The sequence below is a fragment of the Phocoena phocoena genome, chromosome 4 (assembly GCF_963924675.1).
Source record: "Phocoena phocoena chromosome 4, mPhoPho1.1, whole genome shotgun sequence".
Taxonomy (NCBI): Eukaryota; Metazoa; Chordata; class Mammalia; order Artiodactyla; family Phocoenidae; genus Phocoena; species Phocoena phocoena.
This window is the reverse complement of record NC_089222.1, coordinates 12,197,390-12,213,408: the sequence shown is the minus strand read 5'-3', so window position 1 is coordinate 12,213,408 and position 16,019 is coordinate 12,197,390. Positions and strand designations below refer to the sequence as shown.

The 16,019-nt window shown below is 41.4% G+C and overlaps 1 protein-coding gene across 2 annotated transcripts in view; it reads right to left on the bottom strand.

Moving 5' to 3' along the window:
- Nucleotides 1–4,357: 4,357 nt before the first annotated feature.
- The window catches only part of ANKRD28 (ankyrin repeat domain 28), a 111,104-nt gene continuing 99,442 nt past the window's right edge, over nucleotides 4,358–16,019 (bottom strand). For both annotated transcript variants that reach the window (XM_065876434.1, XM_065876436.1), the window contains exons 22-28: nucleotides 15,917–16,004; nucleotides 15,744–15,827; nucleotides 14,826–14,971; nucleotides 14,109–14,191; nucleotides 13,583–13,665; nucleotides 12,299–12,390; nucleotides 4,358–7,665 (exon numbers count right to left, since the gene is read on the bottom strand). In XM_065876434.1, coding sequence (XP_065732506.1) covers nucleotides 7,379–7,665; nucleotides 12,299–12,390; nucleotides 13,583–13,665; nucleotides 14,109–14,191; nucleotides 14,826–14,971; nucleotides 15,744–15,827; nucleotides 15,917–16,004 — 863 coding nt within the window. In that variant the 3' untranslated portion in view covers nucleotides 4,358–7,378. The remainder of the gene's footprint in view (nucleotides 7,666–12,298; nucleotides 12,391–13,582; nucleotides 13,666–14,108; nucleotides 14,192–14,825; nucleotides 14,972–15,743; nucleotides 15,828–15,916; nucleotides 16,005–16,019) is intronic.

The window sequence follows — 16,019 nt, the reverse complement described above, 5'->3', positions numbered from 1 at the left end:
AATGAACTTATCTACAAAACAGAAATAGACCCACAGACACAGAAAACAAACTTATGGTTACCAAAGGGGAAAGGGGAGGGGAAGGATAAATCAGGAGTTTGGGATTAACATATATGCACTACTATATATAAAATATATAACTAATGAGGACCTACTACATAGCACAGGGAACTATACTCAGTATTTTGTAATAACCTATAAGGGAAAAGAATCTGAAATATATATATATATATATATATATATATATATATATATATATGTATGTAACCGATCGCCTTGCTGTATACCTGAAATTAACATGACATTGTAAATCAACTACATGTCAATTAAAAAAAAAAACCCAAAAGGCTTTCCTGTAATTGTTTTCAACAAATACCTCTCCAGGGAGAGTAACTTTCACACTGGGTCAACTTTGAGTTAGCTCAACTACAGGCAGTGTGGTAAGTGGGATCTTCCAGGGAACCATCAGACAGGCAAAATAATGAGAATTCTTGGGAATGAAGCTTTGAAAGAGCTCTAGTTTTGTTTTGCTTCTTTTGGTGGGTGCTTGTCTGCACCAAGAATGTGGGCTTAGTGGGCTTCCCTGGTGGCGCAGTGGTTGAGAGTCTGCCTGCCGATGCAGGGGTGACGGGTTCATGCCCCGGTCCGGGAAGATCCCACGTGCCACGGACCGGCTGGGCCCGTGAGCCATGGCCGCTGAGCCTGCGCGTCCGGAGCCTGTACTCCACAACGGGAGAGGCCATAACAGTGAGAGGCCCACGTACCGCAAAAAAAAAAAACAAACCAAAAAACAACAAAAAATGTGGGCTTAGTTGTTAAGGCTCCTGCAGAGCTGGAATGAGGAATGCAACTTGAGCAAATTGAAACGCCACAAAGGTCAATGATCTTATCAAGACTCAGTGGTCCTTGCTCTGCCATTTTCACTGACATCACTTGGAAAAAGCTTTTGGACCATTTGCAATGTCTTAGGTCCTATTTCTACTAGTCACCTAACTGCAGGCAACAAATGGCCTTTCTTCCCATGCCCCTACACACTTATGGCCACCTAGATGTGAGGAGAGACAAAGCTCTTCTCAAGCCCCTTTACCTTGAATTCTTTTCATTCACATTCTCTTTGACTTTGCCATTTCTTACCATGAGTGAGTATCAGAACCATGAGAAACTTTCCTCTCATGTATACTGGGTCCTACCATCTTTGTGGCAGGCATGATAAGAGTTCAAACCAGGTTACACAAGAAGTAAGATGTTAAGTGAAAAATTTACTGTCAACATAAAAAATGCATTTTGATTGTTTCTACTAGGTCTGAGGCAATATAACAGTGCCTGCTGTTACTTTGGGTACCAGAAATGAACCAACTTCCCATTTTTTTGGGGTGGCCAACATCACCGAAAAGTCTGTTTTAGAGCTTAGTGGTAACCTAACCCCAAGCACTGTGCCATGTTCATTTCTAACTGAAGGTTTAAGCAAGTTACATGTCATGGACTAGGGATGGCAGAGCTAGGAGACATCTGAGAAACACTTTCAATCAACCCAGATCCCCTCTATTTAAATGACAATTGATGCCTGGGTTAACCTATGACATGCTTTGGGTTAGTTTAACCTCAGGTTTGCTTTTGGGGATTAGCTCACCATCTTTCTCTATCCTTTTCCTGCTTTTATTAGTTTGTTGCTTCAACATTCTTCCACTTTCTCAGCAAAACCTTATGGTGTCTCACATCAGAAATTGTGTAGGGACTTCCCTGGTGGTGCAGTGATTAAGACTCTGCGCTCCCAATGCAGGGGGCCGGGGTTCGATCCCTGGTCAGGGAACTAGATCCCATGTGCATGCCACAATTAAGAGTTTGCATGCCACAACCAAGAAGCCCGCCTGCCGCAACTAAGGAGCCCATGTGCCGCAACTAAGGAGCCCATGTGCCGCAACTAAAGAGCCCACCTGCTGCAACTAAGACCCAGTGCAATCAAAATAAAGAAATAAATATATTTTTAAAAAGGTTATCCCATTAAAAAATAAAATTGTGTAATCCCCTAGTGCATAAAAGGGCAAGGCATTTTTTAAATCAAGGATCTCCCCCAAATACCAAATCTCACAAATCTTTCTCTGCAGAATAATCGCCATTGACATCCTTTTTGTCTTTCTCCCCGACTAAAATGGAAGCCTCCTGAGGGTAGGGACTTCATCCCTGGCATAGCTCCAGGATTTAAGACAGTGCCTGCTGCAGAGTGTGTACTCAAAAGATGTTTGCTGAAGGGCTTAAAAGCGAAAATGCAATTTTTCTTCAAGTTTAGAGAAGGGAGAAGAGGAAGAAATATTTTAAGATCAAATCACTGGCTTTTCAAATTAAGCCTGCATTTCAGTCCTAATCAAGAAAGAAGACACATAAGAATCATAGGAAGGCAAGAGGAGTAAACCACCCTCGAGAAAATGAGAAATAACACAGAAAGAGGAAGGCAGAGAAATGGAGACTCACATGAGTGCTGGAGACGGTGAGGTGCGGAAATGACCTAGGCAGTGGAGAGTGTTCTACACCCGTGTACTTTTACTGTCTTCCATTAGATTAGGCTCCGATTTGGAAGGGATGGTCACAGTCAGACACGAGAGGGGAATGGTACTACACTGAAATCAAACACCTACCCAATCGGTTCGACACTGCCAGGGAAGAGCTTTCCAATTCCAAATTCATTTTTGCTACCCAGTTTTACATCTGAATCCCCTACCCCAGAAGGAACCACAAGAAGGGAAGGAACAGGCAGAGAGCAAAGACTGCTAAGCATGCCTGTGGATAAACTGAGAACAATGACACGCTGGCCTGGCTCATCATTTCAGGGCTAAATGAATTGTGAACTGAACTCAAATTATCCTTCCCCAACGAGCACAGCCAACTGCCCGATCTCACTGAGGTTGGGCTTGGCCAGTGGAGTATTAGCAGCAGTGATGCATGCAGAGGCGTGAACTGTGTGGGTCAGGCTTGCCTTCTTGTGCTTCGTTCACAGAGAACACAGATGGAGCAGATCGAGCCCAACTCACGATGTGCGGTCAAGCCCAGCCAGACTCCAGACTGAGGCATCACCCAGCTGAGCCCGTCAGCCAACCTGCAAAGGCATAAGCGAGGATGAGTATTTTAGCCTGACGAGACCTGAGGCAGCAACAGCAACAGAAATGTAAGCAGATGTCATTCTCTTAGGCTCCATCACGAGGACACATTCCGTTAACTCTTCCTTCACTGCTCTATGCCCAGAGCCTAGCACAGTTCTTGGGACACAGCAGGTGTTCAATAAACATCTGCTGTGGTACATTTCTGTTTCTTTTAAAACTAGTGACCTAGGATAATAAAACTGAAAGGAGCTTACATAGTTTAGTAGTCAAGCATATGGTCCAACTTCAAAATGGCCAATTTCAACAAGGACCAGAAAGCATATTAGAGGTCATCAGGTGACTGAGCACCAGTGGTGGAAATGACTGCCTGGAGGTGAATCTAGGCTTCATGATTTACCGGCCAAACAAGCTTGGGCAAAAGTCACTTCACCTCTTTGCCTTATTCCTCACCTGTTAAATGGTGCTATGAATAGGACCCACCTCATAGGACAGTTGTGTGGATTAAGATATGGATTTCAAGTACTTACAGCTTTGCCTGGTACATGACAAACACCGTAAACGCACCTTCTGTTGTTATCATCAACATAAGATGATTTGGAAAAGTTATTAACATCTTCTTGACCTGCTCCTCCAATCACCTATTTATATCTCCTTGTTCTCACTTCTAGCTAATCTCTGTACATGTTTATAATAAGCTATTTTTTAGCTCGGGAATGCTAAGTGCTGATGTCTATTCCATCCACCTCCCCTCCACCAACCATTTTAAGAACTGCTGATTTTGTTCTTTTCATCCAAGATATCATTTGCCCCTTCTCCACCTGCTCAAATCATATTTGTTGCTCAATGTCCAACCTAAACGCCACCTCTTCCAAGAAGCCTGTTCTGATCACCCTTCCCAGAGTGAACTTGTTGTTCACTGACCTTCCATAGTTAGCAGGTCATCTCTACCTCAATTACACTTTCACACTTTCCACTTTTAGGTACGTACCTTTCCATGATGAAATTGTGAGCTCCGAGAGGACAAGATCCCAATTTCTAGGCTCACTTTCTGCCCATTCCCATCCCCAAGTATATAGCGGGCAAGCAGTAAGTATTTGTTGAATAACTGTATTTGAAAAGCCCATTTAGAAAGGTTCATCTAAATTGTAAAACAGCTTTATTGAAAATTCAGTAAGTTTCTAAAGAAAGGTAAAAACCAGTTACAACTGAACATTAATCAGATATTTTAAGGGAAAAGAAGTTTGCACATGAAAGACACTTGATTTATTGCATTAAAAAACTTTATTTCATTGAAAAGGTCCAATATAAGCCAAATTAAACCCCAAATCGACAGCTACACTTAGAGATATCCTGAACTAAATGGCACTGTTTTGAGTTGTGTGTCTTATTAAAGGAGATCATTTGCTATTACCACCACTGCCCTAAAAGTAGTTCTACAACAGAAGCTGGTATTATAATACATAGCAGATACTTCAGATGTCATCTTTCATGCAGAAGTTAAAAAAGCAAACAGGCTTTTCTATTCTGTGCAGGTATAAAAACTACTACAGAACAGGGCCTGAATGCCTCTGACATACAAGGTGTAACTATAAAGGAACTCACTGGCGCTGTGTCCCTTCATTCAAGCAGTCCGCGTGCGTCCCCCAACAATACTAGCGCCATTAAAATACTGTTCGGGACGGTACTCTGGGATTTCCCCTCATCAGGTGCCGACCAAAGGAAGTGGTCGATCAAGCTGGGGGATAGACTATCACAAAATGGGATCACAGAGCAATGGAATAGCTTTCCGAGTGGGCAAGTGATTCAGAAGACCCACCTCACCAGTACTTCCAGTCACGGCATCATTTACATAAAATGATGCAAGATCTAAATTCTGGTATGTGTGAGGATAAATTAAAAACAGCTTGTTACTTTATAGCTACACCTTGGGTTTCATTAGAGGCGGTAAATCTAACAGTGTGTCTAATGAGTCCTTCTGGAAATCACTTCAGCAGACAAGTCAAATAGCCTGCAAAAGAGAAGACACGGCAGAGGGCCTAAGTCATCCTGCCGAGGTTCTCAGCCTTCTCTTGGAGGACAGACCAGGGCCCAAGGACAGAAGTTCCCAGGAGGGAAGGAGGCTTCAGCTCCACCTAAGGAAGACCTTTCTAACAGAGCTGCTCAACAACTGAATGGACTGCTTGGTGAGGTAGAGTCACTGGAAGTATTCAAGGTGGAAAGATCACCCTTGTGGAAGAGACTCCTGTATTTGTTAAGAGGTTAGACTGGATGAACCTCAGGTCTCTTTCAATTCTGAGATTCTAGAAAATTCCCTCAGGGAATTCAGAGGAGAATTCCTAAAAGGAAAGAGAAAGCACACATATGTATACTTTTAGAATCCTCTTGAGTTTTTTTCTTTTTTTCAAAAGGTACAATAGAAAATGTAGTCTGCTGTCTTTAAAATGCATATTCACCTTCCTACCACTAATAATTAGGAAGGGTCCATTATGACTTCTTTATATTATAAAGAAAAGATGGATGATTACATTTATAATTTCTGTAAATACTTTAGAAAAAAACGCTTAAAATCTAGTAGTCAATGCCCTAGAAACTTTATAGATTTTTAGGTAATATGCACAGATACAAATACATTATTAAATACAACTCACATCTGTGTTTTATTATACTCTAAAATATACAGGAATCTTGATGTACTGAAAGAGTGCAAGTAAATACAGTATTCAAGCAGTCACTATTTCTATTTACATGCTCATTAATTCTTCAAAAACCCACAAAATTATCAAATAGATCAAAATACTGTTCTGTGTTTTCACACTTTATATTCAGAAAAACCAGCTGATAATTTACAATGTCATAAAGTTTCCAGTTTCACAATACAAAAAGAATAAAATGAAATTGGGTATCATTTTGTGAAAATTTATGGAACTCTACCCAGACCTGGAAGACCCCCTACATATGTGAAATCATTTTCACTGGGAAAGTGACAGTTACAGTAAAAGCAGACCCATATAAATTGGTATTTAAAAGCCTCAACATCAGCCTTTCCCCCCTCTTTTTGTTACTTAAAAGGCAGTCTTCCAATTCGGCAGGCAATTGCTTCCTTCCCTGAACAGTAGCATGTTATAAACACCCTACTTTAAATGTCAATAAGACCTAAAGGCTTTAGTATTTTAAACCTTGCCCAATATAGAAATGCCTTCCAAACCTGATGGCGTTAACTTATGAATAACAAGGGAGTTTCTCTTTTTGATTCTTCACTAAACAATGACAACAAAAATCCCCCAATCCACTGTGGTGGCACAAGGGTGACACAGGCGATGAAGGTGTACCATCCAAAGTCGTGAGATTGAAAACTCCACTCCCCAGGACCACTTGGCTGCAATAGGGTGAAAATCATCTACTTTCTGATTTCATGAAATTTCCTTCTTCTAGGAAACTCTTTACATTTTCAAACAAAAATAGTTCAATTTTAAACCTAAACCATTCAAAACTGGGCAACAATAGCCCGACCCCAATCTACATTATGTCTACATCACAAATATTTTCACCCTGACTGCACCCAATCAGCTGGTTTTCAATTCTAATATTATAAAAGTTGGAATTTTAAAATTTTTATGTAAAAGAAAAAAAAATGTAAAAATACATCTGCTTTCTCTCATGGTTTAATACAGTATTAGAAGGCTTTCAGATGTTTTCTTAAAAAAAAAAATCAACATTTAAAACCAAATCTCAGCTTCATTTTCAGAAATATTAAAGTTTGGTTTAGATAATGTCTCATTTCACCCGCTCCAGCTTCCGCAAAGTGGCATTCTATTAAAACCCTTTGAGTTATTTGGTCCTTTGGCAATTTGCTGTGCACATCATGCCTACTGTACCAAAATTTTATTGCCCTTAAATTTAGTTGTAGTTTTACTGATAAAACTGAAATCTAGTGTCTTTATCTCTTCTTTCACCATAGTGTTGCTTGTGTGAGCAGATTAGGGTACACAGTGTCCCAAGTAATTCCTGGCACTGCAAAACCAAATTACATAATTCCACAAAGCAATGTGCCATCAAAGTGTTTTCCTCTGGTCAAGTCTATTTCAAGATTCTAGAAGTTCCTTTTGCAAAACTTGCCTTTAAAACTCTTCTTCCTAATGTTACCGCATTTCTTCTATTCGCCCACTCTGTCATCTTTCCTCTTAGGCTGAATTTGTATGTGAATGAGAAAGTGCCTTTTTCCTGAAAAGCACAGTTTGAAGCGTCAGTGCCAGAACTCCCCCCTGGACCTCTGGCTCAGCCGGTCAGTAGGTCTCCGAATCGGAGTCATTGAGCTCGTCCACATCGGTGTATAAGTACTCCTGCTCCCCGCTGACGTTGTTGAAGCTGCAGTAGGAGCTGGGTTCATTCCTCATGATGGGCAAGGCTTCGAAGCTCACTGTTTTTGAGGTGTTTGTATAACGGTTAATGGCATTGAATGTCAGAGATGATAAAGGGCTACTTGATGAGACAGGCATCATGGTGGCCAAAATGAGAGCAAGGCAATCAGCCACGTCCTTGTTGGGAGCACAGGCCAAAGCTGGGGTATAGCCTAGAATTAAAGATAAAAATTAAAAATTACTCATCCTAAGACTCATTTCACTAACACAAGGAAATAAGCCTAAAGGCCTTCAACTTTACACACACTTTAAATTACCTAGCTTATATAGTAAATTGGTTTTACTAGAATGACTCAGAACTTTCCAGTAAGTAGATAAAGAGGAAAGTCATAGAAATCTAGGGTGGGAGGAGACCTAACAGACTACATTATAGCAGAGGAAACTGAGGCCCAGGATGGATGATTCCTCCACTATCTCACAACTTATCTCTATCCATCCAGATTCATAGACAATATCAGACTAGAATAAGCGGAAAAAAACAGACTGACCAATCTTTGTTCAGAATGGTGGGAGAGTCTTACTGTTAATTCGTCGTTCTGTAAGTGCTTACATGCTGAGAAACCTAAATGTGCACAGATTCATGAATGAGGCTCTGAGCAGGTGCTCAAAAGATGCTTGTTCAATGAATGAGACATGGCCATCAATTAACTTTTCTTTTAGGGTCACAGTCCACTGAAGAAAAACAGATAAACTAAACAGGTTTAAAGCTCCTAAGTCAAAACAAATGTTTCCTTTGTATATGTTCCCTTCTTTAGCAGAAGAAGACTGACTTTAGCCCTAAGGCACCACAGAGTATCAATACAACACAGTAAGGAAACACTTGGTTGGGTAGGGAGAGAAGATGGTGAGAACATAGATCCTAATTTAATCATCAACCTCTGTTGTTACTGGAGCAATTTATAACTGGATCATTAATGTGAAGGTTAGAATTGACTGTAAAATAAGATGGGTACTTACTATGACTTGCCAACTTTGGACCGTGATTACTATTTCACATTGCAAAGTATGTCAGAAGACATCAGGTCACAGGCGACCTTCATTATCATGTTATACTATCCCTTCCATCTCTTTATAAGGAAAAGCTATATAAAACCGTAAAAATGATCAACAAAGATTGCCTATTGGCTATTGATTTAGAGCCTCACAATGTGACCAAATATCTTATACAAGTTAGCGATTTAGGCTCCTGATTTTAATCTATATAGTTGCTGTATTTCCAGAAATGTAATTTACTGATAATGAAAGTTTCTTTTATAGCTAGTAGAGTCTGCACTTATCTTAGTGGGTGATACCACTCACTTCTATGGATTTCATGACTACATTTGACTAATGATTCCCAAACCTCTATGTCCAACCTAGATCTTGCTGACTTTGGGCTCCAGATCCATATATCTACATCCAGTTACCCACTTGGAGTTTGCAGTGAACTTTTCTCATGTCCCTAACTGAACCCAGCTCTTCCTCCTACATTCTCATCTTAAACAATGGCACTTCCCCCACCACATCACCCCACGCCAGGCTGCAGGCGACTTCTTCCCTCCCCGAGTTCCATCAAAAGGGCTCCAGAGGGCTTCCCTGGTGGCGCCAGTGGTTGAGAGTCCGCCTGCCGATGCAGGGGACATGGGTTCGTGCCCCAGTCCAGGAAGATCCCACATGCCGCGGAGCGGCTAGGCCCGTGAGCCATGGCCGCTGAGCCTGCGCATCCGGAGCCTGTGCTCCGCAACGGGGAGAGGCCACAACAGTGAGAGGCCCGCGTACCGCAAAAAAAAAAAAAAAGGGCTCTAGAAACATCAACGTCCTTTCATCTCCAATGTCTCTGCCTTAATTCTGCCCACCCCCTCCTTCCACCCCTAACTGTGAACTTGTTTCCTAGTCTAGGCTTGCTCCCCTTCAGACTAGCTGCTGTCTCCCTGATACACAGATCCTTTGCCACTTGACCTAAGAGACTCTGGCGTAACTCAGTACTCAAGCTGCCCTGCGTTGTATCTCTAAATACATCACACTCTCTGCTTAAGAAGTTTTCTCCCCACTTTTTACTTGTCCTTTGGATTTTGGCTCAGAACGCACTTTTGGGGGATGCCTTCCCCGATATCTCTCATGGCATTCTAGGGTTATTCTAACTGAACTACTTCAAGGGCCTTGTGTCAGCCTGTTTATATGCACTGCCATTCAAGGAAGTAGGCTGTCTTACTCTACACTGTATCTGCAGGATTTAGCACAGTTCTCGGCACATCATCACCTAACACATACTCACTGAGCCCCACATGGCCAGGCGCTCTTCTAACTGCTTAGAGTAGATCTGTGAGTGCAGCTGATAAAGACTCCTGCCCTCATATGTTAGAAGATAAACTCTATGGAAAAAAGAATGAGGAAGGAGTAGAGCAGGTTAAACAAGAGCTGAAAATGCTATGGGGGGTGTGCAGCAGGCTGCAGTATAAAAAGGGTAGTCAGGATGGGATTCATTGAAGAGATGATATTTGAGTTAAGACTGGAAACAGGTGAAGGGTTTAGTCAGAGATTGCTGGGGGCAGAGTGCTCCAAGCAGAGGAAGCAGCCAGAACAAACATGACACTGCATGCACATCCCTGGTGTGAGGCGCCGCCACAGCAGAATGCGACGACAGAGGAAGAGTAGGAGATGAGGTGGGAGAGGTAATGGCGAGCGGGATGACCCAGTTGGGCCTTGGAGATCATTTAAGGGTTCTCAGTAAACTGAGATTAAGAGGGAAGCATCTTCCCATGTATTCTAAAAGGATCGTGGCCAGGGTGGTAGATGAGGGAAAAAAGTGGGCATATTTTGAACATACTTTGGAGGTGGGTCAGTAGTACATGCTGGTGGACTGTGCCCTGGGTGTGAGAGGGGTCGAGGAGCAACTGTAAGGATGGGAACGGCCACCAGCTGAGCCAAGGGTGGCTGTGGGCACAGCAGGCTTGGCAGAGGGGGAGAGAAAGGCCCATCAGTTCAGTTCTGGATATGTGCACTAGACATCCACTGTCAATTAGGCAGCTGGAGACAGAAATTTAGGAATTCTCAGCACAGAGGTAGTGTTTAGAACCAAAGGACTGGATGAGGTCACCCAGGGAGTGAATGTAGGTAGGGAAAGCAAAAAGAACTGAGTACTGAGTCCGAGAGCCCTCCAATATTAACAAGCTGGAGATGGCGCAAGAAATTATAACTAGTACTGCAGGAGGAAAACTAAGAAAATGTGGAGTCCTGAAAGCCAAGTAAAGAAAGTTTATCCAGAAAAAGGGATACACCTGAAACTAATATAATACTGTATGTCAGTTATACCTCAATGAGTAAAATAAAAAATAAACCAAAAATTTTCAGTTCCAGTAAATCTGGTTATTTAATCTAACCAACAAAGTAGTGAGTTACAAATCCTCACCTGGTTATCAATTCAAGGAACCAGGCATTTGTGAATGAAGAATGTCCTAGGGACCTCCCTGGTGGTGCAGTGGTAACAATCCGCTTGCCAATGCAGGGGACATGGGTTCAAGCCGTGGTCTGGGAAGACCCCACATGCGGCGGAGCAACTAAGCCTGTGCACCACAACTACGGAGCCAGCGCTCTAGAGCCCGCAAGCCACAACTACTGAGACCATGTGCCACAACTACTGAAGCCCCCGTGCCTAGAGCCCGTGCTCCGCAAGAGACGCCACCTCAATGAGAAGCCCACACACCACAACAAAGAGTAGCCCCCGCTCGCCGCAACTTGAGAAAGCCCGCTCACAGCAACAAAGACCCAACATAGCCAAAAATAAAATGAATAAAATAAACAACAAGAAGAAGAATATCCTAAAGAAGGATATTATAATCAAATCATATGTATTCTCTCCGACTCTCCCTCTTATCCTGCCCTGAAATGATCTGTACCTACTGATCCCGGGAACAGTGTACAGCACAATGGGAGTATGGAGATTTTGTGGGGGAACAGCGGACACTAGCTATGGTAAATCGCAACCTTCACATCCCTTATTCACATATGTTTTCAATTCCGCATTAAAAGCCTTTTCTTATTTTTAAAGAAGGAATAATCAGTTGTGTGAAATTCTGATGTGTCAAGTGAAAGGAGAGGTGACTCTTAGCATTGCAGTGGTCACTGGTGACCTTGCTGAGAACCGTTCTGTAGTGCGGTGGGAGTAACAGCCTGACCGGGGGGATTCACAAGAGCAAGAAAAAGGGGAAGTGGAGACAGAGGGCGAGCCAACTTTTGAGTAACTGTGCTACAAAGGGGAACAGAGAAATATGGCAACAGCTGGTAGGAGCAGTGGGAGTAATGAGAGATTTTTTAAGATGAGAGAAATAACTTTTTTATGCTGATGGGAGTAATCTAGAAAGATTCCTACAAAAAAGTCATTATTACAGGACACGAAAGCAAAGAATTGCGAAAGTGACAGTCTCAAGTATGCAAAAGAGGATAGGACCTAGTGCATAAGTGGGAAGATTAGCTTTAGACAAAACCTGGCATTTAAGTAAGGGCCTTGATAAGTATTTGTTGACAGAACAAATTCTTTGAATACTAAGATAACTAAACCAAAGTTAGTAAACCCTAACTCTGATTTAATAAATACATGAAACTCAGAAGTTCACCTGTTAGATGGACTTTTCCTGCTTCTCTTGCCCTTATTCCCTTTGCCACAAAGTATAAGTTCTAGTCAGTATTAACTTCAGCTCTTCTCTTTGACCAATAAAAAATATCCAAGTCTACTTTACTTCAAATATGGATCATCGAAAGATGAAAGCTTCTAACAGGTTAAGGAAAGAGAACAAAGAAGCTACTTACCATTTTCATCTACTGCAAGCACACTTGCTCCTTTCCCCAAAAGTTCTTGAACCACCATTGTTAGCCCATTCCGGGCAGCAACATGCAGAGGTCTGGAGGGAAAAAAATATGTGTACATGTACATGTGCGCACGCCCATGTGTGTGTGTGCTCGTTCACTCTCTCTATCCTGGTTGTTGAAGACCATTTTTGCTTGGCTGTGCAGATCTAGAGATGCAAACTGGAGGCCCGTGGTCATGACAGCAATGAAGATGGGAGCAGGGCACGGCAGAGCCAGTGTGCAGTGCACTGTCAGGCATCGTCATGCACCTGAGCTCAGCACTGGGCCCATCAACAGGTTTCCACCTTCACCAAACCCTTTTGTGAGTTTCCTTCAAGACTCAATGTTTGAAGAGATTTTACTAACTAAACTGCCTTCTTTTTTTTTTTTTTCTGTATACCAATGTTTATTTAGCATTATGTATAATAGCCAGATACAAAAAGACAACCGTTGTATGATTCCACTTATATGAAGCACCTAAAAAGGCAAATCCATAGAAGAAGAAAGTAAACTAGAAATTCTCTGGGACTGGGTGCAGGTAAGGGCAGTGGAGCAGATATTGTTGAACGGATACTGATAAACTGCCTTAAGTTATTTTAAGAAATGTGGTTGGCAAACACGTATAATAGAATATACAATAAAAACTGTAAATTGCAACAGCACAAATTCCAACAGGCTCTGAAAACAGTTTACAGGTTCCATGACTCATTTTTGGACCCTTAAGGGATCTGACTGATACATGAATGGAAACCAGTATTATAAGGTTTTTCTCTTTACTAAGTCTCAAAGTAGAATAGCAAATGAAAATGGAGAGAGGACAATGGGAGACACTGATCCAGGATTTAATGAGTCACCTGGAGGCTGGCGGTTCACAATTAGAACTTGATTATTTCTGAAATCTCTCTAGCTCACAGACACGTATAAAACCTTTTGCCTCATTTACTGCTAGTGTCAAATAATGTATTATTCCAGTTGGTTGCCATAAAATACACAGAACAGTATTACTTTCCTCCATAAAACTGGATTGAGAAACAACACATTTCAATTCAAAAGCTTTTTTAGTAATATGCCTTTTAATTATGATGATTTTAGAAATGAGTTTTGTCACTTATAAGAACTGTTCCTTATTTTTTAACTGCTTCTGTGATAGACTGATTCCAATGGTCCCATGTTAAAAAAGAACCCCATTAATCATTTTTATAATTATAGGTCACAAGGTTTACACTAGACACTGAAAGTACTCACGTTTGCAAAGCTGCATTGGTTGCATTGATGAGGTTTCTATCTGTTATCTTTTCCAGTATTAACAAGGCACTAGTTTCATGACCCTAAAATTATGGCAAATAACTCTTAAAAACTTCAGCAGCATTAAAGATAAATTTACACACTCAATACACCCCAACCCTAGTCCATGTAACATATACATCACCATACATATGCCATGCATTTTCTTGGCTAATGCCTTAAATATTTGCCCGAACATGTGTTGGTGTAATGGGGTTACAGAAGAAGACAGGAATATTTAAGATCAGAGAGATTAGAGAAAGACAATCATTACGTTTAGGCTTGTGGTCCAAAACTTACTTGGCTTACTGGAAACTTTCATATACCACGGTGCTTAACACATCAGTATTTTTTCCCAAGAAATCTGATGTCAGTGATTATTAGAGAGGTTTGGTCCCTAGCTCTGTGCATTTTAGTTAAGTGGAAAAACTTTAAATGCCACTGTTGATATTAACAATGAAAATATATCCTTAAGATGTGTGCCTACCTTGCTGCAAGCCAAATGGAGGGCGGTGTTTTTACTGTTATCTTGTAAAGTCAGATCTGCACTAGCACTGCTGACCAGCATCTCTGGGAGGAAAAATTGTATCAACTCTTTTGCTTATGAACATACACCTCAGATTACTAATAACTCACTGTAGAGAAATGAAGATAGAAAGGAAAAATATCCCTCTAACAAATCTTAAGTGCAAAAAACACACTGTAATATAAAGGTCTATACCATATTTTTATACTGTTGTATAAGTAACAGACAAGAACAACAGCAACTAACATTCCTTTTGTGAGGTCTTACTAAATTTCAAAGACTGTTTTAAGTGCTCTGGATTTATAGTAACTTATTTACCCCTCAAAACAACCCTACAAAGTAGATACTGTTATTTTTTTCACTTTATAGATGGAAAAATTGAGGCATGAGGGTTGCTTAGTTGGCAGATCTAGAACCACATTCTATCTGACTCCAGAGCCAGGGTTCTTAACCACTATCCTAACACTGCCTGCTAACGTCACTATTCAATCAGTAAGGGCAAATGGAAATACTGTGGGCCTAAATGAAAACGTGGGTATAAGCAAGTAAAAGGTTTTAAATCTCAGAAGCGGTGAGATAACTAATGCAAAATTCAGTGAACTAGAGTCAGATGGGAGCTACATTATACATAGCAATATCCACACTTAGAGTAGTAAAAGCCTTAAGCAGTTCTTTTACCAACTGTATTTGTCTGTCCGTTTTCTGCAGCCATCATGAGAGGTGTTTTCCCAGAGAAGTCCACAGAGTTGACATGAGCATTATGGCTGAGTAGCAGCTGCAAACACTCTACATGGTCTGTGAAGGCGGCCGCGTGGAGAGGAGTTCTGCACACAGAGAAATGGGAAGACTGGACTAAATCTGTGCACTGTATACTCTTAATTTATGAAAGCAATTTTCAAGGGTTTACATACTAGGCATTGCTTGGATACAAACAGGCTTAAGGGGGGAGCTTACTAACTCCTGACACAAAAATTTGTGTTTCTGATAATATAGAAGTCCCTTAATTAAACTAGTATAAATTATGAAATTGCCAAAAAAATTACATCGTTAAAGGAAATTCTGAAAGAAATAAATCCTGACCCAAATACTGCCATCTATTACAAAAGCTGGACTCTTCCTATTTAGAAATCTGTTAACTTTACTAAAAAGAGTCATTGGGTAACAAACACATCTTTTTTTTTTTTTTTTTTGTGGTACGCAGGCCTCTCACTGTTGTGGCCTCCCCCGTTGTGGAGCACAGGCTCCGGATGCGCAGGCTCAGCGGCCATGGTTCACGGGCCCAGCCGCTCCGCGGCATGTGGGATCCTCCTGGACCGGGGCACGAACCCGTGTCCCCTGCATCGGCAGGCGGACTCTCAACCACTGCGCCACCAGGGAAGCCCCAACACACATCTTCTTTAAAAAGGGAAATCTTTTAGCCAGGAAGACTGGCTAAAAGTCATGGTAGAAAAGCCTTTTATAATGAGAATGTAATTAAGATTTTGTAACAATTTATAATTGTAAATATAAAATCAACTTTTAGTTAATAATGGGGTCTCTTTAAATTCTTCCACACTAATCTAGTAGTTAAAATTTCCTACATGGTTGACTTCCTACCTTCCTTTTGAATCTGTGGCGTTCACACTGCAGGCGCCTAACGTGTCAATTAACATCTCAGCAGCACCTTCGTTGTCATTTATCCTGTGAAGGTAACAAGGTGATCACTCTCACAGCCATGGTGTATTTCTCAACCACTCAAACCAAATCCGATTCATTCTGCCTTTACTTACACAGCACAATGCAATGGACTGAAAGCATTTCCTTCCGTTTTCTGGAAAACGTCCTGTTCTAAAAGGAGTTCTACACATGTCTCGTGACCTAAATAAGTAAATG